Genomic DNA, 23277 nt, shown 5'->3' with positions numbered 1-23277 from the left:
CCATGTATGTATATGTCCGTGTGTGTGTATATATATATAACTTTTTACATCAGCCACGATATGGATGATAAGATTTCACATTATCACATAGTTTTATTAATAGGGTGGAGATACATATATATATATATATGTATATATATGTATGTATTGGTAGAAATATCTTGTATTTATCTTTCTTTTTAGGAAAAGTACATCTATATTGCTGAAAAGCACAATATGTCAATGATAAATGCATCACAGATGCGTATCTGATGTTAATATCTCGCTGCACTAAGCAAATAACTTGATTCGAGTAGAGACGCTGAGAAATTCATCAAGTCTGCTTCGCGACTTGTTAGTTCCTCGTTTAGAGCTACCTTGAGAGAGAATCACGATCAGAGTTAGTCGGATCTCTTATTAAACCACACGATGCCGGGAGTAACTTTACACCGATAACATGTACAGTATGTAATAGCACGAACGGTGCGCTCCACTTTCGAGTACTCCTATGTGTTCTGATGTTGAACGTTATTCGTCAAGACGTTACTCGCATCGAAAACGGTCGTGTCTTCGTCGTCTTCTTCCTCCAACGGCAGTGGTCGCATCTCGACATCCTGCCTGTGCGTAAGGACACCGTACTTTCGAACCATCTGAGCACGTGTCTTACTTAACCTGCGGAGAGACAAGATGCGGAGAGACATTGCGAAATTACAGAAGATCCTCGCCGCCAGGACGGTCTTTACGTTATACACCGCATGGAAACCCACCTAAAGCTACGGAACACGATATAGGCCATAACAAGGATGCTTAGTCCTACAAAGACTAAGAAACCACGCACAAGAGCACCGGTGTTGAAGGTCGTGTGGCCCTCGTTCGGATGCTAAGTCGAAAAGAATACATCATGATTAACAACATTCTCGAAGATATGAATTTAGAAGTTGATACAAAAGGATATCTAATTTCCAGATGGCAATCGTACAACTTCCTCCTAGGAACGGAAACACGAGAGATGAGGAATCTCATTGAAAAAAAAAAGTTCCGCCTCACACGATCGTCAAGACCACCGAGCTCGCTTCTACTCGACTCTCCGTGTTTCCATTCCCGGTGAAAAGTCACCAGGTGGTCGCCGCCAATCAAAACAACCCACGAGACCAACCTCGTCGTCCGCGGCGTGTGCGGTCTTGTTCGCGACGTCCGGCGGCTTCAAGGTTATGTGCGTCTTGTTGCTCGTGTCGACCGGCGGCCTCGTCTTAACGGGCGCCTGTTGACCGTTCTTGCCCGGCGACGGCGCCGGCTGCCCGTCGACCTTGTCCTTACCCTTGCTCTCAACTGTCGCCGTCGCGTCTCTCCTCTCCCGTAAGCTGACGACCTCCTCGCTGACCGCGCTCTGCGCCAGTAGGAGGATCAACAGGAAAAATTTCATCTTCTGGATCTTCGAGCGCGTCATTGCGCCGTCGTGTCATTTAAGCGACGAGAGTCTGTGCGAGACGATGACGATCCTCCGCCTCTCTTTACGACGTGACAGCTCCGCGCACCGACGCGAGCTCCATGTCGCGTCGGAACTTGGGACACAGAGGGACCACCGCACAGCTGTTCCGTCGCGACGCAACAGCCCTCGTTTATTCGCGCTGACCGGCGCGCATGCGTCGCGACGAACTTGAAGGAAGCACGTTAAGCCCGTATCGAAGGTCGACTAGCCCGTCAATTCGGGCTGATTTTCGCCAAACTCGGATCGATCAGTAACGATAAGAATTGCCCGAACCTGCGGATTTTGCGCGGTGGCTGTTGTAAAATACAACAGAGTATGATGACGGATTGACGGAAGAAGAGGCGGATCTGCAAGATACGCCGTCGTCGTCACTCGAGTGTATTTAAACGCCAATCTGCCATCGACACTGTGTTTACCGTGTAATTTCCAGCTCTGAGACTTGTTCGGCAATTCGTCGGGAAGCTGTAATCATTTCCTCAGCAGGTAAAGCCGGACCCGCAACGAGTGTAACAAGCCTTTCGCTTTAACCGCTAGATTGTGACGTAATCTCTGGCAAGAAAAGGCGCTGCCAGACGTCGCAATTCCTACGATTCCAGCGTTATTGCGACCTTCAGCGTTGCAAACACCTTTACTAGAAATTACCTTACATTTTATCGCTTAGACTCAAAGCAATAAAATCTGACCTCGAGGTATAATCAAGATATGAACTTTAACTTCACGCAATCATCTTCTTTACGGGGTGATGTAATTGCGACAGGTTTTAACCGGACACAACGTGAATTTTTCCCACTCTTGGAAAAAAAATGGAATAAAATGCCGAGGGGTTTTTACCGGACCTCCATTTTCGATTCCGGTGCTCCCATAGCGCATGTCATCTACGGGAGCGTTGCTCCAGGGTGACCGACGCGATGACCGACTGTGTATATCACACATGCGTGCGCATAACGCGAAAAGAGAAAGAGAGAGAGAGAGAGCGAGTCGTGTCGTAGAAGTCGCGAGATTGGTCGATCGATCGTTCGTTCATTCATGCCCGTCTCTGCGACGATCACCGCCGAGCGCGGCGATCGCGACGGTACGTTATCGATGACCGACGTGCTGAACATGATACAGGTCTGCAATGACAAACAGCACAACAAGGTCCCATGCCAGAAGAAGAAGTACCGCGTTACCAACAAGACCGCGTCAACAACGATGATAGCGGCTTTCGCGGAGGCGTTGGCGAAGGAGGTGGGGGACAGGCCGCAGAGCCTGGCGACAACGTCGGTGAAGAAGTGCGAGGGGCAGCAATCTTCCTCCTCACTCGAGGCGAACAGCTGTTCGTCCCGCTGTTGTTGTTGCAAGCCCGCCGTCGCGAGTCGCAGCACAGAAATGGCGCAAGAGGATTCTTCCGACGGCCCCTCCTGGGACAATCTGCCTATCGTTATCCTGCAGGAGATCTTTTCGTATTTGCCGCACGAATCGAGGATAAAAGCCTCCCAGGTATACATATTGACGGACGGTGAAAAAGAGAGAGAGAAGTGGAGCGTTATTTATTTCGCGTTTATTGCGAGAAGAGAGAGTGTGTTTGTCCTTATTTTCGTTCCTTCGAACGTCGCGGAACAAGACGATATGTGCGACAAAATCGGTCACGAGACGCGTGAAGACGTTTCTCGCTCGACACACGAGATGCGTGCGAGATAAAAATCCGCTCGGTTAATCGCGCAGAGAATTCGCGGATCTTCGTTGGCCGCGTTCAGCAGCTGTGAGCGCTGCGTCTCCGACGGTTGGAAGGTTCCGCCGAACACTTTCCGACAGTTACGAGCGACTGCACTTTCCAACATGTTGTGCTTATTAAAGCGTACTTTCGGTATGCTGGAAAAGATGGCGACCGTATGGTAAACACGTTGGAAAAGCGCAAACCGCCTTCTCGGCGGAAAATCCCGCCAAAATCCTTGCAAAGCCGCGTTTTGCAGCGAGAAAATGAGCTTTTGCACTTTTCACGTGTATAATGTTACACGCGATATGAGTACGCGGATAATTTTTTTTCCACACATATACAGTGAGATCATCATTTATATCGATATAATATATGTCAACCTGTTGATATTCGTGTCAACATGAGATTCGTTCATTGAGCTCTTGTTGAACTTTCACAGGCGTGCAAAAATTGGAGGTACACCTTGTTCCACCCGAGCTTCTGGAAAAAAATCGCTTTTGTGTTCAAAGATGAGGACAGTCTTTCGTGGGTCAGGTACGTGGGATCGTCTGGTCCTTGCGTGCTGCAAAGAGTCACATGTGGCAAATCTGTTGCAGATTCATGGTGGATCGTTATGCTCTGAGTGTGCAGGAAGCAACGATACGTTGGAATATACTCAACAGTAAATACATTGACTACAGGAGCGAGACTTACAATCTTCTGAAGAAGCTAGGCTGCAACAGGCAACTGAGAAAATTGTTTTTGGAATTCAACAATTGCATTTACGACTATTTTGACTATGAGAGTAACAGGTAACGCTGGTATCATCGGTTGATTTTGCTCCGAGAAACTTGATCTAGCCTTCTACAAGGTTGTTGTTTATCTGTCACCAGCTATTATTCCCAGTCTCTGAGGGAATGGGTGGTGAGAATTATCGAGACTTCCAATTGCCTGGAAGTTCTGAGTCTGGGATGCTCGGAGGAGCTAGCAGCGGATATGATTGCCATTCTAGAGCCCCTCCGTCTTCACCACGCCAAGCATTTAACGCAGCTCAACATGGCGACCGTCAAAGACGACCCTGATCATTACAAGATTAAGGAATTCGATAATTCTATCTTTGATTCGTTTACTAGATTATCCATTTTAACCTTGGATCATGAATTTGTTAGCGATACCACGTTGAAGGCGCTAGAAAACGGTTGCTTGAAGAGACTAGTGATTCACATACACTGCTGGCGAAATGAACCGTGGACGACGAACAGGGCCTGGCAGAAGTTCGTTCAAAAGAAGTGAGTTTTATTGCACCGATGACACTATAATGGAGACACGCGCTGCCTCGATAAAGGGATGTACATGAAGCACTCGTTCGTTGCAGCCCGCAGTGCGAATTGAGACTCAACCTCATACATTCTTATTTCGGCGTTAAAAGTCTGGACACTGAGATACTACGTGCGGCGATGCCGTTGACACATCTGAAAGTTCTGTTCTGCGAGAGCGTTAATGTCAGAGCGATGCTTAGAATATCATTGTGGTACTCGCACACGCTGAAGTCGTTGACGTGGATAGACTCGGTGAATCGTAAAAATGATCTCCAAGACTGCCTGCCGTACACGCTCGATCCGAACGATCCAATGAGGTAAGGGAATGTGCCTTACCATCGCGGCCTCCTCGATGAGTGTCCACAATTCAGCCGTGTGTGTGCTCCCATTGCAGCCCGGATCCGATGGTGTTGATAGCATGGAAGTGCACCAAACTCTCGAAAATAATGTTCTTAGGTCGCAAATACTACGACGAGAACCTGTTGGCCATCGTGCGTCTCCGAGAGAGCAATCTCAAGATGTTGGTCATCGCGAAGAATGATATCACATTCGAATCGTATGAGAAGCACGAGAGCACCATGCAGGTGAGTAGTATTGTCATTTCGAAAAAAATTGCACTTTTCAGGAAAATGCTATTTCATATATGACAACCGTAAACTCAAGCTGAAGAACCAATCAGGATGTCGCTTGTGTATTCTGGAAGCGACAGTGCAAATAGGATCGAGTAACTAGAATTTCTCGACCAGTTCAATTCTTAGTTACTTTTTCTTACGATCAGATTTAAGTACATGTTTCTGCATAACGCTTAAGGAAATGAACCAATCAGAATCCATAGTTTCTATTCGCAGGATGGAAATGAAGGAATTTTTCCCTAGGATACAAATATGAATATTTCCAAATGTTTTCAAATTAGAAAATTTCTACTTTTCGCGAGTTCACGTTAGAAGATCCCTCTCAAGGGATTACGAATCTTTTTCTCTAGTACGAACTTACGAAGAGTGGAAATTTTCTAATTGAAAATGTTCACTTTTCATATTTACGTCCTTTAGTCCCAGGAAAATGATCGCGGCCCACTTCTCTATCTTCTTCTAAAGCGCATTTTAAATCTTAAAACAATATTCTAGTTTATTCTTCAGTCTAAATTTAAGTCTTATGTCTACAGTTACGGCAATTTGTGTGAAAGCCTTTTTTTGTCAACACACGCACACATGTATGAATGTCAAATGTGTCGATGTGATCATTATATTAGCTTGATTTGCAAAAGCTGGGTACTATGCAAACAAACAAAGAGCAAATAGCGGACGCAAACTTTCGTTGGTACAATTTGGTAAATGTGTACACCAACATGAAACGTTTTAGATGTTGTATCAAAGAGAGTTTGTGCGCGAAGTTTAAATACGACATACACATTCATACCATACATTCACCTGTTCGCTCAGTGTGTACTCACCTTTAGAGTGTCAAAAGAATGGTAACAAGGCCATCTATACACCTTAAAATGTTTCAATATCAGGAAATTCAAAAGATCATGGGTTCGCTCTGGACACCATTGAACGACTCGGATCTGCCGCCGGTGATATTGGACCCTTTCAAAGGCGACAGCAGAGATGTGATCATGCCGCTGGTCCTGAAAGATCAGAAGTAATATCGCAAAGGAAAATCTCCACCCAGTATGAATTCACCCGGCAACCACAAGGACTTCTGGATCACTGGCATCTTAAAAAAAAGTAAAGTCTCATTAGGTTACATTTTATTCTTTTGTAAGATTTTTGTTTTTTTTTTGTCTTCTTTTTGATGAGACGTTAGTCAGCCGAAGTTAGAGGGCTCTCTCGAGCGGCGAATACGTGCTGCGAAACCCGAGATTTCGCTTTGTCAGAGGTATCGGCGTCTCCCGAGTGAGAATTGTATTGGGGTATACAATGTATACAGAGAGTGGTAAACGCACATGTAGCTTCTCCTTGTTTACGATATGTCTTGAGGTTTCGTATATACGAATGTGATAAAACTATCGTAGTTAACTGAATCTACTTTCGATTTGCCGAATACGATCCGAGGCAAATTACGGCGAATTTACAACAAAACTGAAGCGATGCACGGAGAATAAGAGGGAGGAGGGAAGGGGGGAGGGGGTGATTTACATATATATATATATATTATAATTTTTTTTCCTTTACATGGGAAGCACGAATCGCACTTCGACATTGACGAGGTATAACGCGCGCTATGAAACAATCACGTGAAACACGCAACGTTAACGCACTGTGAAAAAGCAATATGCGCCGAACGATCGTCCCTCTCGCCTAAAATCGATGTATCACCGGAGAAAGAAGCCAGGATACATTTTTTTATAATCACGATAATATTTCCGGTTAATGAGGTGCAGTACGTCGGAAAAACGATATTGCAGTCTCCTGAAAGAGAGGGAGAAAAAGAGAAAATGAGAATCCTCCGTCTTGATTCTTGCCACCAGACTTACGCATAGCGTGCAGTTAGAACCGGGGAGCAAAAAAAAGCGAGCAACCTGGTTTTTTTTTTCGTTCAGAGAAACAAGAAGAAAACAAACTGCGACACGCGAGAGAAGGGGAGAGGCTCGATCTCATGATCTTCCATTGGAATGAATAACGTATAATTCCACGCGTGATGTGCAAAAGCGACAACAGATGCGTTATAACAACATATTTTTCCAACTCTCTGCGAACGAACAGGAGAGAAAGAGAAAGAGAGTAAAATGTAAAAGCGTGCGCCAAGAGCATGACGTGCGAGAGTAAATGTCTTTTAATGCGGAAAAAAATGGAGTTCGTCAGAATAAGCGGCGTAAGCGTAACAATGAGAGTATCGCGCTCAAAATGACGGAGAAAACGTTGCGAAGTCGAGATATAGCGATCCGAGGTTATTTTTAATACCAAGACCAATCGGACGCTTTTGTATAAATATTAACGTAAAGAGCGCAGTTGAAAATGCGTGATGCGCGGATAGAAGAACGAGAGAGAGAGAGAGAGAGAGAGAGAGAGAAACCGAAAAAGTCGCGCTCTAAAGAAACATCTGTCTGTGTATAGCATTTCGACAGATGCGTCGATAACGAGAATAATAGTCGTGTGCGAGTAACCAATATATATATACATATATATATTACTGTCTATATCACCGTGCTCTTAGCGACCGCTTATGACGAACGCATAAATATAGTTGGTATCTGTAAAATCGGAGATATATAAATATATTAACCGCTAATCGCGTATATATGTATATGTATATGTATGTACAATTGTATTATTTGTCGAACTTTGAAACTTTAACATCATCCGGATGCAGCGCGCAATCTATTTCTTTCGTGTAATCTATTTAATGTGATAAGAATTTTGAGCAAATGAGAGTGAGAGAGAGAGTGTGTGTGTGTGAATAAGAGAGAGAAAGAGAGAAACAGAGCGATCCGTAAGAACAAAGATGAAATACCAAAACGCAGCGTATACTGTATAACACACAGACATACACACACACACACACATACATACACACACAGTTTACTATATTCCGAGAGATTATTTACCTGTTTTTTCGGGCCCTTGTATAATTATATTGCATTATCGTGTATCTCGTAACTTGTAGTCACGTATATTACGTTTTTTTTTATATGTGATTTCCGTGTATGTGTACATAACATCTCTCGCTTGTTTTTTGGAACACGATGAATGCGTGCGCGAATAATGTGTGCAGTCGCATATATATATACGGATAAAAAAAGGAAAAAGAAAAAATCAGTGGGGGAATGTTCGATTGCGAGTTAGATGACAAGGAGAGAAGAAGAAATATGCGCGGAGGAAAGAACTTTCTGTTTTGACGAACGACCATACTGTTATACAAGATGAACGGGCCTTTTAACATGTACCTGAGTCGCGGTAAGGGTAAATTCATCGATAAATCTGATACGCGACGTATACCATAGAGAGAGAGAACGTTTGAACATCCTATAACGATCGCGTCCCAACAAACGTGCGCGAAGAGAGATTATATCAGAGGTGAAACTAATTGGGAACGCGGTAACGAGATGCACATGCGCTTTCACATATATATGTATATCTATATATATTTACATATGTATGTGTATTTATGTGTTTATATACGTAAATATATAAATATACTTGGATATATTTATATATATGTATGTATATAAATTATACACGCACACACATACATACTTAATGAATATTATTCGCGAGTTGCGCAAAAACAAATTCGACGATATATACATATATATATATCATCTCCGCGAGAAGAGAGCGATAATGCGCGCACGTTTGACCGGAGGACGATGCCGATAACACTCGTGCAAGTGCCCTTTCATTTCGTATTCCGTACGAATATAAATCTTTTGCGCGAAGAAAAATGGGGAAAAGTTTAACGCGAGGCATTAGAGAGACGGACCGACACAACGAGGTTTCTTTGAAGTCTCTCGCGACTATTTACCGTGTAAATCGTGGTAACGTGAAATCAGGGGGGAGGGTGACACTCGTTCGCTGGCTCACCGTCGGTATCATGTGTACAGGACAAAGCTTCTTCGGAGCGAAGAGTAATTTTTTACGTTTTTCCTCATTTCTTTTTTCAATCAATTCCGCGTAAGGGGATGATGAAGGAGAAAGAAAAAAATCTATATTCGCGGGGACGCGATGTCCGGCTTATGAATGTGATAAGCGAGTGATTGAGAATGAAAGAGAGAGAGAGAGAGAAAGAGAGAGAGAGCGGTAAGATAAATATGCGTTTGGATGTACGATATAATGGAATACCGCGAATCGTAGAAGACAAATTGAGTGATATGATAGTACCATCTCTCTGCGTCAAATCCTCTGTAATAAGTAATATCGTTAGTGAAGAAAGAAGCAAACAAACATCGGCAGTCGTGCAGCCGTTCACACAACGCGGGCACAACGCGACCACAAAGTATAAAAAAAATAAAGAAAAAATATCCCACGCGTCGACAAACGTGTGACAAACGACAAAACCACAAGCATAAGACTGAACCTGCCGAAGGAGGTAACATGTACAACATCGTTGAGCGGGCTGCACGTTGCCGCGCGTCGTTGGTCGACCTCGCATTCATAAAAAGAAGGACGAACGGGGAGGAGAGATTAATCGCGAGAGCGTTTTCCTCGCTCGAATTATCGTATATTCCATTTCGAAATGCTCGAGAAACTTTCCCTTCCAACCGTCGCTGTCTGTCTCTCTCCGTCCGTTCGTCGCTTCCACGACGAAGTGGATCGCACTTCGCGACCTCGGTGCGATCTCGGCGAACAGCGGATCGATGTTTATGAATGTGTGCGTCGTGAAACAACAAACGAGAAACAAAGTAAAAAAAAAAACATAAAAGGGATGGTGCCCCAAGCTAGCGTTTAGATCGGAAGTATAAGCCCTGGAGGAGCTCACTCGACGACGAAAATGACGACGACGACGGTTCTCGTAGCCGATATCATAAAACTTGTAAAACCCTTAAGCAGCCTGCCAAGAATCAAAATATCTGTAAAATATCAAGCGGACGCTAGGCAGTACAGAATGCTATAAGATCTATTTTTTAAGAAGCGAATGTATATTTTTCTACTAAGGCAGGCCTTAGTGTGCGATCATATTTTCTTGCGCGCAATTACGAGACGAGAGCTGTGATTATATCGTGTCGGCGGCTGTAGGAAAGAAAGAGAGAGAGGATACGAGTGAGAATGAGATCAACACGAGAGAAAGAGAGTATGTTAACCGCGCGTAGTAACGCACATAAAACACAGGGAACACGAAACAATAGTCCCTGGATCGAGTGTACCGAGTGAGCTGCAGGCATTATAGGACAACAGGGCGTTATAAAACCGAGAATAAAACATCTGTGATAAAATAGAAAATCTTACAAGCGTGCTCGAGGGTGGATGAGAAGGAGGAGAATCGGCGAATAAATCGGCAGGAGAGATAGGGAGACACTTGAGAAGAAGAAGGAATTCACACGCAATGTGCATCAACGAAGACAACTGGCAACAATCCACTCGCGCGAGACCAACGATATTCCACGTGACTCGAAAGGATCAATCCTGGAGCCCTGATGGTACAAGTGGAGCGACCGGAGCCGCACGAGGCGCGATCGATGTCCGTCGCTTTTCTCGCGAATCGACTTCAAATTGTCAGCGAAATCGGGTCCGATCCACTTTTATTTCCAGAGCGCTTCGACTAGTGATAGATTTAGATCTAGATCTATAGAGAGAGAGAGAGAGAGAGTGAGAGAGGAAGAAAGAAAGCAGAAGGGTAGGAAAAAGAGAGACTCTCTTTCGACGAGATAGCCCGGTCTAACTTTTATCGGATGACTACGACGACGACGACGACGACGATGACAACAACCCGACCAGCTTATCTCGATCGCGGGCTCGTAACGCACGTTAGTTTCTTTTCGTTCAACAGCTGGAGCTATCGGACGAACGCGTGCGAACTCGGTTCGTGTAATTGATCTCTCGTTGTCCGAGGGGAAGAAAACTCTCCGCTGTTGTCGGGAACAAAAGGATTCCCGCGGGAGATTTCTGTTCAGCCGAGTTTCCACGAAGCGGCGAGTATCTTCGGTCGCGATAACGGAGATACCGCTTCCTGTTCTGTTCACTCACTGCGAAGAGAGAACGTTCCCCGAGGAAGGTTTTCCTTTCGAATACGACGTATCCGCTCTGCATAACATTCCACGGTGAGAAGCGAGGACCAGAGACGCGTCCTACGTTGACGAAGATGAACGGCCTCTCGTGAGCTGCTTCTGGTCCTCTCTGTTCACTCTCACGCGGCAGCGGTTAATTAGCATCCCCCCGAGACCCGTCGTTGATGGTTAAAAGCGCTCTTATTTTAGTAAATTGTAGTGAGAAGAGAGTTATTGTCGATTGAAACACCGACATCGCACAAGATTATCAGAATACAGCCGGTGTGCTGCGTGTGTTGCATGTGTGTATACGTGTGTGCAGCGCGTGTGTGTTGTGTGATCGCTTCATTTTTGACACGGAGACGCATTCTGCCAGTTCCACACGACAAGGTTGGCGCGTCACATTGTAGAAAAAAACAAACAAATCCTCGAGGAGAGAAATCAGGAACACTTTTGACGCGTGAAAGAACGAGACGACCGGTATGCACCCGCGCGCACAAAGTGAGAGAAAGAGAGAGAAAGCTGTGTGTAACGTGGACAATGCCAATGGTGGTTCGCGAGAAGAGGGACCGCACGGAACGGTTCCCACGACTGAGAGCGTTCGTGCGAGTATTCAGCCGCAACGAAGCTCGCTCGAAGCAGTTGGCTGTAAAACCTCCAAACACGTAGGGATCTTCCTGTTCCTACGACCGAGTTTCGTTCGTTCCGCTGCGGTGAACACATCGCGGTCTGTAAAAATAATTTAAAAAAATGCGATTACGCGTGAGCGGCGTTGTCGGCGCGATATCTACGATATTATACTGCCTACGACCAGCGAAGCGTGTGTGCGCGTCGAAGGAAGCGCAGACGATGCGCTTTTCGCGAAAGAAAACTTCCCGCGTTGCAAGCACGGAGGCGTTCCTTCGGCGCGAAACCACGCGACTCGTCGTGTTCGAAAATCAATTCGTCAACGCTTCCGCAATGTACCTCGGAGTCCCGTCGCACGGGAAACCACCGCTGTCGTGGATCGTCGGAACCGGCTTTCGATCGGAGCAGGTCTTTTCTGGATTCAACAGCGACATTAAAGCGAAACTGATATTTGAGTTATCAAAACAATGCGTTCAGCAGAAGAAGCAGCTTAGGCTATGATATTCGTTGCTATATGGAAAAAAATTAAATCACACTGAGAAAAATATCCGATCCTATCTGATCGAATAATCCGATTAAAAAGTAACAAATGCATATGTCCGATCATTTTGTCATTTCATCCGATTGAATCGTGCCTTTGTCCGATGAAAACTACAACGGACGCATAAAGGGCGACTTAATTTTCCGACTTAGATTTCATCGGTAATTGCATCGATAACTTCATCGGATATTTCATCGGATGAAGGTATTCATTATTGATCGGACGATAAAAATAACAATCGGATACGTTATTTAATCGGTTCGTCCGATAGAAATTTTTCCCAGTGCGACAGATATTCTCATAGCAAGAATATCATAATCTTAGAAGATTTTTAGTCTTGGATTGAGTTCGAGTAATACTTGCATCAATATTAATAAATTCAATCAAATCGAGACTAAAAAAGTCTTCTAAGAAGATTACGATGTTCTTGCTTATATATGAAAACATCTATTCTTGATTTAAGACTAATTTTTTTCCGTCTACTGAAAATCTACAATATACATAATATGAACATTCTCTTAGATTCATGGAAAATCCAAAAGAGAGAAAATGCTCCAATCACACACGCTTAGTCTTTTCTGCTGAACGCAGGCACAAAAAACACCAATGGCAGAATCGACGAAATTTTGCTCGAGACGCTTTTCAAGCGCAACGTTCGAACCATTGAACAAGTTGTGCTATCACCGTGACGAGTTATCAATCGATTTGGTCGGCGCGATTATATCAGTTCAGTAGTGAACGTGATATTTTTTTTGTGAACGACAGTAACGATCCTTTCGGTGTCGAACGAAGAAGGATTTGCTCCGATTCTATCGGCACGACAGCGTCTTCTTGCCGTGTGCGGGGGAATCCGCTGTCCATCGCTGTCTAACGAGAGAACGCCATTTGACGCGCGTTATAGTTGCAACCACTTCCGCCGAGTTCCGTCTGTTCCGGACGAGCGGGAATCAATCTGGAGCGAGCCTGGTAGTAGCTAACAGGCCGCGATATTCGCAGGAAAGAGAGAGAAAGAGAGTGAATGAGTGAGTTAATTAATTACTTCAACACAAGCGTCCCCGAAACCTCCGACATTGACGGTAGGGTGTGACCGAACGAAAACGAGACTCCGTTTTAGCAGGCACGCGAAGAGAAATTGCAATCGTCGCTTCCCCCGAGCTGGGGAGGTTGCTTCGTCGTGGTCGGACCTACTTATTAGCGATGGGCTGTATTAACTTCTCGTCTCGACTGCGTAGCATTTAGATTTCTTTAAGTATTAGTTTTCTCTCGCGACCGGGCGCTGAGATTACATATAATGTTATATATCTTACATATATACACACACATGTATATCTTACGGTGAAGAATCATGCGGACGCGTCTCGAAGCGAGCGACGACGTTAAAGCTGGGCGTACGCTGAGCGAACGAATAGACTAATGTAAGTAAACACGTAACAAACCGTCGTTGTTAAAATTCGGAAGACGTAGCGAATCGTCCTAGCAGAGAATGTCTTCAAATCCCGAAAAAGTAACACGCCGAAATTTTAAAATCATGACGATCTCGCGCGAAGAATCCGAGACGATTCTCCGTGATATTGTGCGGAAAGAAAAGGGAATAATTAATCCTCAGCAAAGTTTTTACTTAACGTTTGGGTTAAATTTTATTCGGATCGAGTGAATATTTTACTTGAATCAAGTATCACTTGAGATTCAGGTGGAAATTTGTTGAGGAATATTGCAGTAATTATTCACTTGAATCTACGCACACCTTTTTCTGTGTGTGGAATTGTCTCGTATGCATCTACTCGTTTGAGCACAATGTATAAGAGCGTAGCCGTACGGACGGATACACTTGCGTGTATTGTTCTCGGGATTTTTCGGAACGACCTCTCCTCAATTTGTTCACAGGATGGTTTATCAAGCCTGCGTTTCGACTGTATGTATGTATACATTTGCTGCGTTCGTTCGCGTACACCCGAGTGACGTGAAGGCGACCGTAATACTGCCGCGTCTCATTGATTCACGCGTGAGCCACGTTAAATTAAACGTATATAGAGAGCCGATGAAACGAATCGCGTCTTCAGCTTCGCGAGTTGAGATAACCGGCAGTGATCGGCGCGTGGTGTATCTTCGATGTATCCGGAGAAGGGGGGACTTCGGCGACGATTCCGCGAGAATCGAGCGCTTGGAACGCGGAAGAGGAGAGGCTCGGCTTTGCCGTTTTCATTTTCACCGCGATTTGCTTCCCCGTCGTTCGGGGGAGAGACACTTCTGATCAACGCGGCCGATTTGTTCCGTTACACACCAGCTGAGATTTCTCTTCTGTGCGTCCAACGAAGGACCTTCTTTTCTCCGAGTGTCCCTCGAGAGAATTTGATTGAGTTCATTATTATTAGCGTTAGAGTCGTGGAGAGAACGGAACACAGTCGTCTCACCGCGACGATTCTCTCGTTTGGGCGCGCAATCCCGTCGGTGTACAAATGACGAAGAAGACGGGAGAAGCGAAACGTGCAAAGGAATAGTTTAGTCTCGTCTCTCGTTCGTGACGTTGGACCATCGTCCGGATAATGAGAAATCTGTCAAATCCTGACCGCTGTATCCTTTCCCTCCGCCAGTGTAATGTCGCGTCGCACTTATCGGATAATCGTCTTAACTTTGTAGCGATGTCGAGATTAAAACGAATCGTGTATCGAAATGTATATGTGTGTACGTTACGTGTTGTTACGTCTATGCGTATTATTATTATTACGTGTACATGAGAGAGAGGCTTTTTGCGGGTGTGCGTCGTATGAATGAATTATAAGTGTCGAATCCGATCATCGACGATCGCGAGCGCTCCTTATTGCGTAGTCCTGCAGCCCCCGAAGCGGTGCGATCGCAGTTGAACACGCGTGTTTGATGCGTGAGCTGAATTCAGGGTGTATTGCTCGAAACGGTGGAATCGCGCGTTTCCGCCCCGAAAGTGTTTCAACATTCTCACGCTCCGAACGTCCCTCTTTCAATATAGGGAAGCGACCGCGCGATCCTCGGCGCTTTTATGCGCTTTAAACCTGACCCGTCTCGGCTCTTCCATTCGCCGGCGTTTCGTTCAGTCGGACGGCGGATCGTTTGAGCGATTTCCCGACCGTTTTCAGCAGTATATCGCGCTACATCGGGAGCGATATATGCCTCTTGCACTTATCTTGCTATTTTTTCAGTCTCCAGAGTGTATACGTGTAAGATTGACAGTCTCACAAGTAATTCTAATCGCAGTGCGAAGGCATGTATGTCACCCGGTGTGTGTGATCCTTATCGATCGTCAATTTAACGTTCGTCGAGATGGTCTCGTCACGGATGCGTGTTTTAATTTTCTATGTGTCGTTAAGAAATTAACAAATAGGGAAAGAAAAATACGTCTATTCCTCCGAACGGGATTCGACGCTTGACACTTTGACGACAGGTAATGAAATCCGTAATGAAATTCTTACTTAAACGCGCCTCTCGCCCGTTTAAGTACCCACCAATTGCCTGTAATAATAATGATAATAATAATAATAACAATGTTAATAATAATGTCTTTAAACAAGTCCGCAGGTTCGCAAACAAAACTTTTCGTTGCCGATTTTTTACTGATTCTTTATTATCCGAACGTTACTTATTTATTTGCTAAATTTCCTTTTTCGTAGAATATATTTCAAGCGTCATGCGAACAAGGGAGTGTCAGGTTGGTCGAAAAATTTGTTTCTTTTCCTCGTGTGTGTCTTTCATATGAAAAAAAAAAGGGAACGGAGAGGAAGAGAGAGAGAGAGAAAGAGAGAAATATGAAGCGATTTTTTCGACAAATCTGACGTTTGGACGAATTGTATCGTCATCACTGCTCTAAGTCATCATATGTGAATGAACGAGTAACATAGATCGTAAGAAAGAGGAGAGAAAGAGAGAGCGGTATCGGCTTCCGTTCGACTCGTTCCTAGACTACCCGGAACAGGAAGTCGAGATATCCGCGCGCGATATGATAGGATGTCGTCGTGACATCGCTCCGTTCCGATTTTTGAGACGATTTTCATTCGAGAATCCCAAGAACTTTTCTCTCGTAATCACAGCAAAAGCGGCTCTCAAAAATCGCTTCGTTGCGACGAACACCTGCGCGATGTGCGTTGTGTGTGTGTATGTATGTATATGTACACACGTGTGTGTGTGTGTGTGCGTGTGCGTGTTATATATTTCTTCCTTTGAATGTACTTCTCTCTGAATTGTTTGCGAACGCGCGTCTCTCTTGCGGCTTCGTATATATACAAATTTCTCGTATTCTATTCTATTTATGATATTGTATTTTCGGCACACTATTGACCTGTGACACAAGTTTTACGCAGCACTGCCGATCGCGGTGCGAACGCCTCAAGTTTTCGGCCGAGAACGTGCGCGCGCGCGCGCTCGATGAGTTACAAAAAGTACGAACAACTATACGATTCTCCGGTTAATCTCCAGAAACGGCACGAGAGAGAGAGAAAGAGGATAATTTCTTTTGTGTACGCATATGTATAATTCTTCTACGGGACGCAAGTATCCTCGTGTTACGAACCTGCGCGAAAAGGCCGAGGCTCGCCGTTATGAAGACCCGCGGAACTTGTGTTACGCATCGTACAAGTCTTGTTATTATATAATAACTCTGATGTTACAATTATGCTTACCGTTTTATCGTGGATATATGTAGTACCGAGGCATCTACTTTTGTCTGCCGGAAGAAGAAAAAACCGTTCAAGTGTCACATATGAAACAGTATTCTTTCGATTTCGAAGTCCCATAGAATCGTATTACCGAGCTCCTATATCGTTATTTTTATGTCTCTCACTCCTGTGTAATAATAATAATAATAATAATGATAGAAATCAGAAATATTTTTTGGAACTGTGAATCAATTCTTGAAAAATGTACGAATCGATAAATAAATAATGCATGGCATAAAGTAACCAGTTTACGTCGGCTGCGGTAGTTATTATTTTTTATATTCATGTTTTGTAGAACCTCTTCGGAAAATCCATTCTCCTTGTTGATTGGCTAATTTCGACGATTTTATCCGGATATTTTTGCACGTTTGAGAGTTCACGTTCAACGGTGATTGATGACATCGATATCTTAGCCGACAGGTATACCGATGCAAGACGCGAAATGGAATCCGTCTTTTTCTCTGTTCCGCGTTTTTCCTTTACGCCAATCTGTCCCGTTTTAAATCGTGCAGGCAAATAATTGTGGTTCGTCTCTCGTGGCAGGCAGCGCCGCCTGGAGGGATGATCGTGAACTTCCCACCGCTCTGTCTTACCTCGCTCAAGTCGTCCTGTCGGTAAAGTCCCCCAGCATCCCTTGAAGGCAGTTTACACGTCCGCATGTAGCGCTGATCACAGTCATTTACGTGCAAACGTCCGCAAGCCTACCACAATGTTCTCTTTTATGTGTGCCGCATTTACAAAGTTCACAGAGCGCTTCCGGCAAAGCCTTGCAGCCAGCGTCGCTTTTTCCGATCTCGGAAGCCGCGTCTTCGGCCCTCTCTCGCTGCACTTTCTACACTCGCTCGCAATTTCCCTCCTTTTCCCTCTTTCTCACCCATAGGACCCGAAATACCTGTTTTTTTATCAAGTACAAAAAAGCGTAACATTCTCTCTCTTCCTCCCTCATCCCTTTCGCATTCATCAATAAAGCCGGTGTCAGACCGAGTGCCGAAAATTGAGGATCGCCGATCGAAGAGCGGAAAGAAGACCGCTCGTCGTGAATCCGACCAATCGGGAGGACGCGAAGACAGAGGCTAATTGATTCGCCCAATCGCAGTCCCCACTTCTCAATCGTCCATCACCAAATTACGCAGTCTGATAGAGGCTTAACACGGCGGTGCGTGTGGAGACGACGATCCTGGCGGAATCGAGCTGCGGCGAAGGAGAAGGAGGAGGCGGCGAGGGGGCGACGTTAACGGGCGGGCAAGGCCGCCATGTTGAATCGGTCTGGTTAATTTTTGCGGAGAGCCGAAGTTTTCCTCAACGCGCGCGCGGAAGGTAGCGGCATAGCTGCGCTCAAGGTTGCGCGTCGCCCGGGCATCGCGCGCGCGAATCGTTCGGGACAGACAGGCAGGAGGGCGCCCCCTTCTTTCCCCTGTTGCCACGACTCCGCCGGTATACGATTGGTGGTCGCGCGCGCGCGTCCCCGACTCTGTTCTTTCTCCGCGGTTCTTCCGGCTCTCTGTGTGTGTCTCGTCCGCCGTGTCGTCGGCCATGCACGTTCGCTCCCTGCGCTCTCGACTCGGTGTCTTCGTTGATCGCGCAACGGACCGCTCGGAGACGCTCGCCCGTCCCTTGTGACGTGCGATTTTGTTCCGGACGATCGCGGATTACACGGAGGAGGAGAGTCTCTTTACAGTGAGTGCGTCTAAAACGATAGACGAGACGAGGGACAGAGAGGGCGAGAGGGAGGAGTATCCACGACGACGACATGGCAACGATGATGACGGTGATAAGGAAAGTTTGATAAGTGAACAGAGTGGAAAGACGCGGATAGATAGAGGCGGAGGAGAGAGACCGGCCGGTCGGCCGACCACACACGTGTGCACTGACCACAGATATGCGAGGCGTGCACGCCATGTCGAGTGAGTGCAGTGAGTAATATATACATTGTAGCGTGCGATAGGTGCCGCCGTCGCGAGGAGTGAAGAGTGAACGACGGTGTGAAGTGAGGCGAGCGAGAAACGACCGGGTGGAAGGGAAACGGCCTCCGTGACCAGGTCCTCCTCGCCGTGTGTGTGTGTGTGTATCAATCAGCCCGCGTATGTCAGCCGATCCACGCCGCGAATTCCCCGGATCGTCCTCCATCGACCTCCAAGGTATGTATTTTCGCAAATATGTCGCCGATGTATCGAGGATGGAGGGGGGAGGGGTGAGAGAGAGAGAGCCGTGACGAGATTCAAGACACACACACTTCGTCGCTAAAAAAACACACACACACACACACACACACACACACACACACATATAGTAATGTAACACACACACACGTGCATGTAAAAAAACCGGAACGGGGTAGGTATTACGAAACTGTCCGGGGAAGTTTGCAATCGGAATTATTCAATTATTCCCGGATTTTCTATTGCGTTTTTCTTTTTAAATTATAGAAAAAACGGAATTGTTCCGATCGAGAATCTTTTCAAATAATTTTAAAATATCAGGTCGATGGAGAGGCCTATCCTTTAACTTTTAACGACAATGCTGTTATCGTTACGTTATCGTTGCGCAGGTTTACGACAGGAAAGTTATGCAATGACAAAGTAACGGCGACGACATTGTCACTAAAAGTTACAGAAACATGGGGCTTCATAGTGTATCTACCGTAGAACTTTTCGGACTGCATCCCGATAAGGTTCTTTTTTCCTGAGAAAAAAAAACACACAATAGACATCTAGAGAATAACTGAATGATTCCGGCCGGAAACCTTCCTGGACGGAGTTCCGCACAGAAAGGTACCCAGTTTTCTGCATCGAGATAGGTTCATTTGTTTGCACATTCGTTAGCGCAGACTTTACCATCTAGCTTATTGGGTTTTTCACAGGTGTTTTGCATAATTTTGACCGTGGATCTGAAAAGATTTCCTTGTTTCTATTTAGTTAAAAAAAGAAGAAAAAGTACGATTCAATTGATAGGACCGTTGAGATCAATCGTTCGGGCACCAATCGCCCTCCGAGTTGGGCTGCTCATGGATTCGTGAGACCGAACATCTCTCTCTCGTCCCTGTTGTTCTTTCACGGTATTAATATATCGATCTGTCAGAGAGAGAGAGAAAGAGAGAGAGAGAGAAAGAAAGAAGGAGGGAGGGAGGGAAACACCGTTAATATTTCCAATATTTCGCCCGCATTCGCGAACGCCCGACTTTTTCCCCGTGAATCGGGCGAAATTATGCTCGTTCAACGAGCGGCCGAATGCGCGCATGCGAGCGAGCGATAGGAGGAAAACACGTAATTGTCATTTTCCGACTTGCGATAAGCCGCACACAATTTGCCTACCGACAAGGTCCGGCGCGGGTCCTTTAGGCGCAAGGTGGTTTTCCGCGGCTGAGCCCGCGCGCGCCTTACGAATTTCCAACCTCAGCTATACCTGCATTGGTGAATACTCGGCACGTGCTGCGTAGCTACTAAGAAGCCACGCGGCAGCAGCCGACCGACCGTCGCTTTTTAGAAACAGCGGTGATCTCGGTGTTAGAGCGGCGTGACGTTTCTTTTACCGCGGAGGCTTGTCGATGTTGTAGCGCTTTCCACTTCCTACTCGGATGTTTTCCCCCCTTTTCTTCCCGCGAGTTTCCGAACTCGCTTTGTAAGACCGGCGGACATATTCTGTGACTTTCAACGACAGTGTCGTTGAAAGTCGCCGGATAGATTTGCAAATCCTCCTGAATCGTGGCCGACGACGGAGACAGACAGATAAAAACTGCTCATTGGTTCATCCGAGACATCGTGGAAGTCTTAGCTCTTAAACATAAACGATCTGTTCTTTTTAGCTGAGCAGTAAGTGCCTAACATCGGAACTTGGTTCCTTCTTTTCTCTGCCATCGCCAGATTTATCTTTTACTTCCTTTTAACACAAGTGCAACCTGATTCAGCTAAAAGAAACAGACCCACGCAAGCTCCGTTCATTTTTCACATTTCAACGCTTTCAAACATTTACCGTCGTGGGTCGATTACTTTGTGGGACGAGCTTCAGGGAGGTTAATCATGGATGTTTTTCTCTAGCGGGAACTCGCGAAAATGTTCTGACTTCGAGAGCATCGGAAACGGCTCGCTTTTTCACGAATTCACACTAGAGGGGAAAGATGATTCATGATCAGTGGATGCATTCGGTGGTCCAATAGGAGCATTAGTCTTCCGTCCGAATTAGCAAAACTAGTTAGGAAAAAAAAATCGATTCTCCTATTGGACGGGTCGCGAGACTCATTGAGGAGAGAGAAAGAGAGAGGTGTCGCAGCCTTTCGTGGCCGGGACACAGCGAGACGGTTTCCCGGTGGGGAATCCGTTCGCTCGCGCGACGCGTGACATAACTCTCGACGCACCGCCGAGTCCGGAGAGTCATGCACACACATCTTTGCGCGTACCGAGTTTAGAGACCTCTGAGAACGTGTATGACGTCACGTATAATGCCGACACGCGGCGGCGGCAAAACGGGAGAAGAAAGAGAAGCTGCTGCGAGCAGGGTGGTGTACGCGTTTAATTGGTTTATGTAAGAATCCGCCACGTGCGGCGACTCTCTCTCGCGCGCGCGCGGCAAAAATGGCAGTTTCTTTCACGTGTCTTATCTAAGATGCGGGAGGACGTAGAAAAAAAACGTGAGCCGTATATAACACTTAAGTGGAGTAAAGAAAATAACCAACCAATTAATACGTTTCTTTAGGATTTTGGACTCGTTGAGATCATAGTTGTTTTCGCCCTGAGGCCTTATATAAAACTTATCGTCATTTCAATCTTCGTCTTTTGGAGTGTGCGAATCTAAAGAAAGAAACATACCGATTGGTCGGTCGATTTCCCCGTTGTTCGTGAGTTTTATCTACGTTACGTTTTTCTACGTTCTGCCACTAACTCAAAGCCCTCAGATATCTCCGCTTGATCAAACGGTATTCGGCGGCGGGTAGTAGATGGAGGCGGAGGCGTATGAAGGTGGGACCAAGCGAATCAACGAGCGCGAAACATCCGCAAGCGAATCCGGGAAATGGATGTGGACAAACATTCTTTTGGACGAGCAGCCAATGATTACGCGAGATCATCACGAACATATTTGTGCCGATGTTCATTTTTGCTGGTTCGTGCTCGCCGCGCCGTCTAATTTTTTTTTTTTTTCGTGCTCTCGTCCGCTCGGCCTGGACCCACCTTTACACGTATAAGAAAAGGGACGAAGAGAGGGAGAGGTCGCGTGTGGTTTCTTCTTCTCCTGCGATACAACGATCATTCACGGCCGAGAGACCCGAGATGCGTGCGCGAAACCGCCACCGAATCGCCTTGCGAAAACATCGTCGCGAGAGCTCTCCGTGTGCCAGCGGCAGCGGCCGGCAGTGGGGACCGACCCTGCCGTCGAAAAATCGATTTCCCGTAGGGCATAAGGGCGAGCGAGCGACTGGGAGGGCGTCCGCGGGAGAGGGAACGCCGTGCGGAGAGACGAAATTCGGGAAAATCCCGCGAGAGACGCGAAAGAGAGAGAGAGAAAACAAGAGCAATAGAAAGAGACCAGCGCGCAAAACCCGATCTCTCTCCTTCTTCTCTACACAGATATATATCGATATATATATGTATATATAAACATATAAATATCTGCATATGTATAAAATATATATACAAAGGGGGGGTGGGGAGGAGGGTTCGTTTCTAGTTCGTTCCCGATGCGGCCGCGTCGGTGGGTGAGAACGGCTACCAGCGCGTGTGTGTACGCCGCGCGCGCGGCGGCGGCGGGCGGTGGTAGGGGCAGGGGGGTGAGAGGAGAAATAATTAATGTGCGACCCATTCCTTTCCCCGCGCGCGCGGTCGTACGCGGCACCCCCTTGCTCCCCGTGGCGGCCCTCTCTCGCGCTCCTCCGCGCTTATCCCCCATACCCCCTCCCGAGCAGCTACGGGTCTCTTGTACCGCTAACGCTTAGCTGCCATTGTGTCGGGACGCCACTTCCGAAGTATCAAAACGTTAATTCTTTGATTGTGGAGCGCGCATCTCTCGGGGCCGCTGCTGCTGGTGCACCGAAAACGCGGCGGCCGCGCGCGCGCGCGCGCGCGAGAGAGAGAGAGAGATAGTGTGTCGTGTGTCGTTGCTTCTTCTCTTCCTCGTGCTGCTGCCGCCGCTGGTGGTGGTGGCGGTGAAGGAGGTGGTGGTGTGTTGTTTGAACACAACGTGACGACGCGGCCACCGTCGTCGAGACGACCCTGTCCCATTTCGTCGGACGCATTCCCGGAAATCACCGCTCTCGCGATCGCCTGGCGAATTCGTGAAAGTTAGGTTAGGACAGTTACTTCCGCAGGTATTGGCCGATCGCTCGCTCTTTCTC

General features: G+C 46.4%; 3 protein-coding genes across 11 annotated transcripts in view; 2 read left to right on the top strand and 1 right to left on the bottom strand.

The window, feature by feature from the left end:
• Positions 1-135: 135 nt before the first annotated feature.
• On the bottom strand, positions 136-1578 carry LOC106746884 (membrane protein FAM174). Its single transcript, XM_014624013.1, has 3 exons — positions 1136-1578; positions 747-859; positions 136-651 (listed from the first exon to the last, which is right to left on the bottom strand). The coding sequence occupies exons 1-3, from the start codon at positions 1424-1426 to the stop codon at positions 486-488; spliced, it is 570 nt and encodes a 189-aa protein (XP_014479499.1). The 5' UTR covers positions 1427-1578; the 3' UTR covers positions 136-485.
• A 952-nt stretch (positions 1579-2530) lies between these two features.
• LOC106746909 (F-box only protein 33) lies at positions 2531-8593 on the top strand. Its single transcript, XM_014624054.1, has 7 exons — positions 2531-2947; positions 3604-3698; positions 3761-3955; positions 4037-4432; positions 4519-4779; positions 4857-5046; positions 5976-8593. Exons 1-7 carry the CDS (start codon positions 2552-2554, stop codon positions 6105-6107), a joined length of 1665 nt encoding a protein of 554 aa, XP_014479540.1. The 5' UTR covers positions 2531-2551; the 3' UTR covers positions 6108-8593.
• Positions 8594-18123: 9530 nt separating this feature from the next.
• Positions 18124-23277, top strand: part of LOC106746900 (transcriptional repressor p66-alpha) — an 11053-nt gene continuing 5899 nt past the window's right edge. For 6 of the 9 annotated variants that reach the window (XM_014624041.1, XM_014624036.1, XM_014624038.1 and 3 more), the window contains exon 1: positions 18124-19093. The gene's annotated coding sequence lies outside the window, so the exon portion shown is untranslated. Of the gene's footprint in view, positions 19094-22742; positions 23251-23277 lie in introns of those variants that run through there. The other 3 variants (XM_014624035.1, XM_014624034.1, XM_014624037.1) reach the window with 3 other exon arrangements.

The sequence above is a fragment of the Dinoponera quadriceps genome, unplaced genomic scaffold (genome assembly GCF_001313825.1).
Source record: "Dinoponera quadriceps isolate SergipeBrazil2010 unplaced genomic scaffold, ASM131382v1 scaffold1852, whole genome shotgun sequence".
NCBI classification, from domain to species: Eukaryota; Metazoa; Arthropoda; class Insecta; order Hymenoptera; family Formicidae; genus Dinoponera; species Dinoponera quadriceps.
This window is presented reverse-complemented; position numbering and strand designations above follow the sequence as displayed.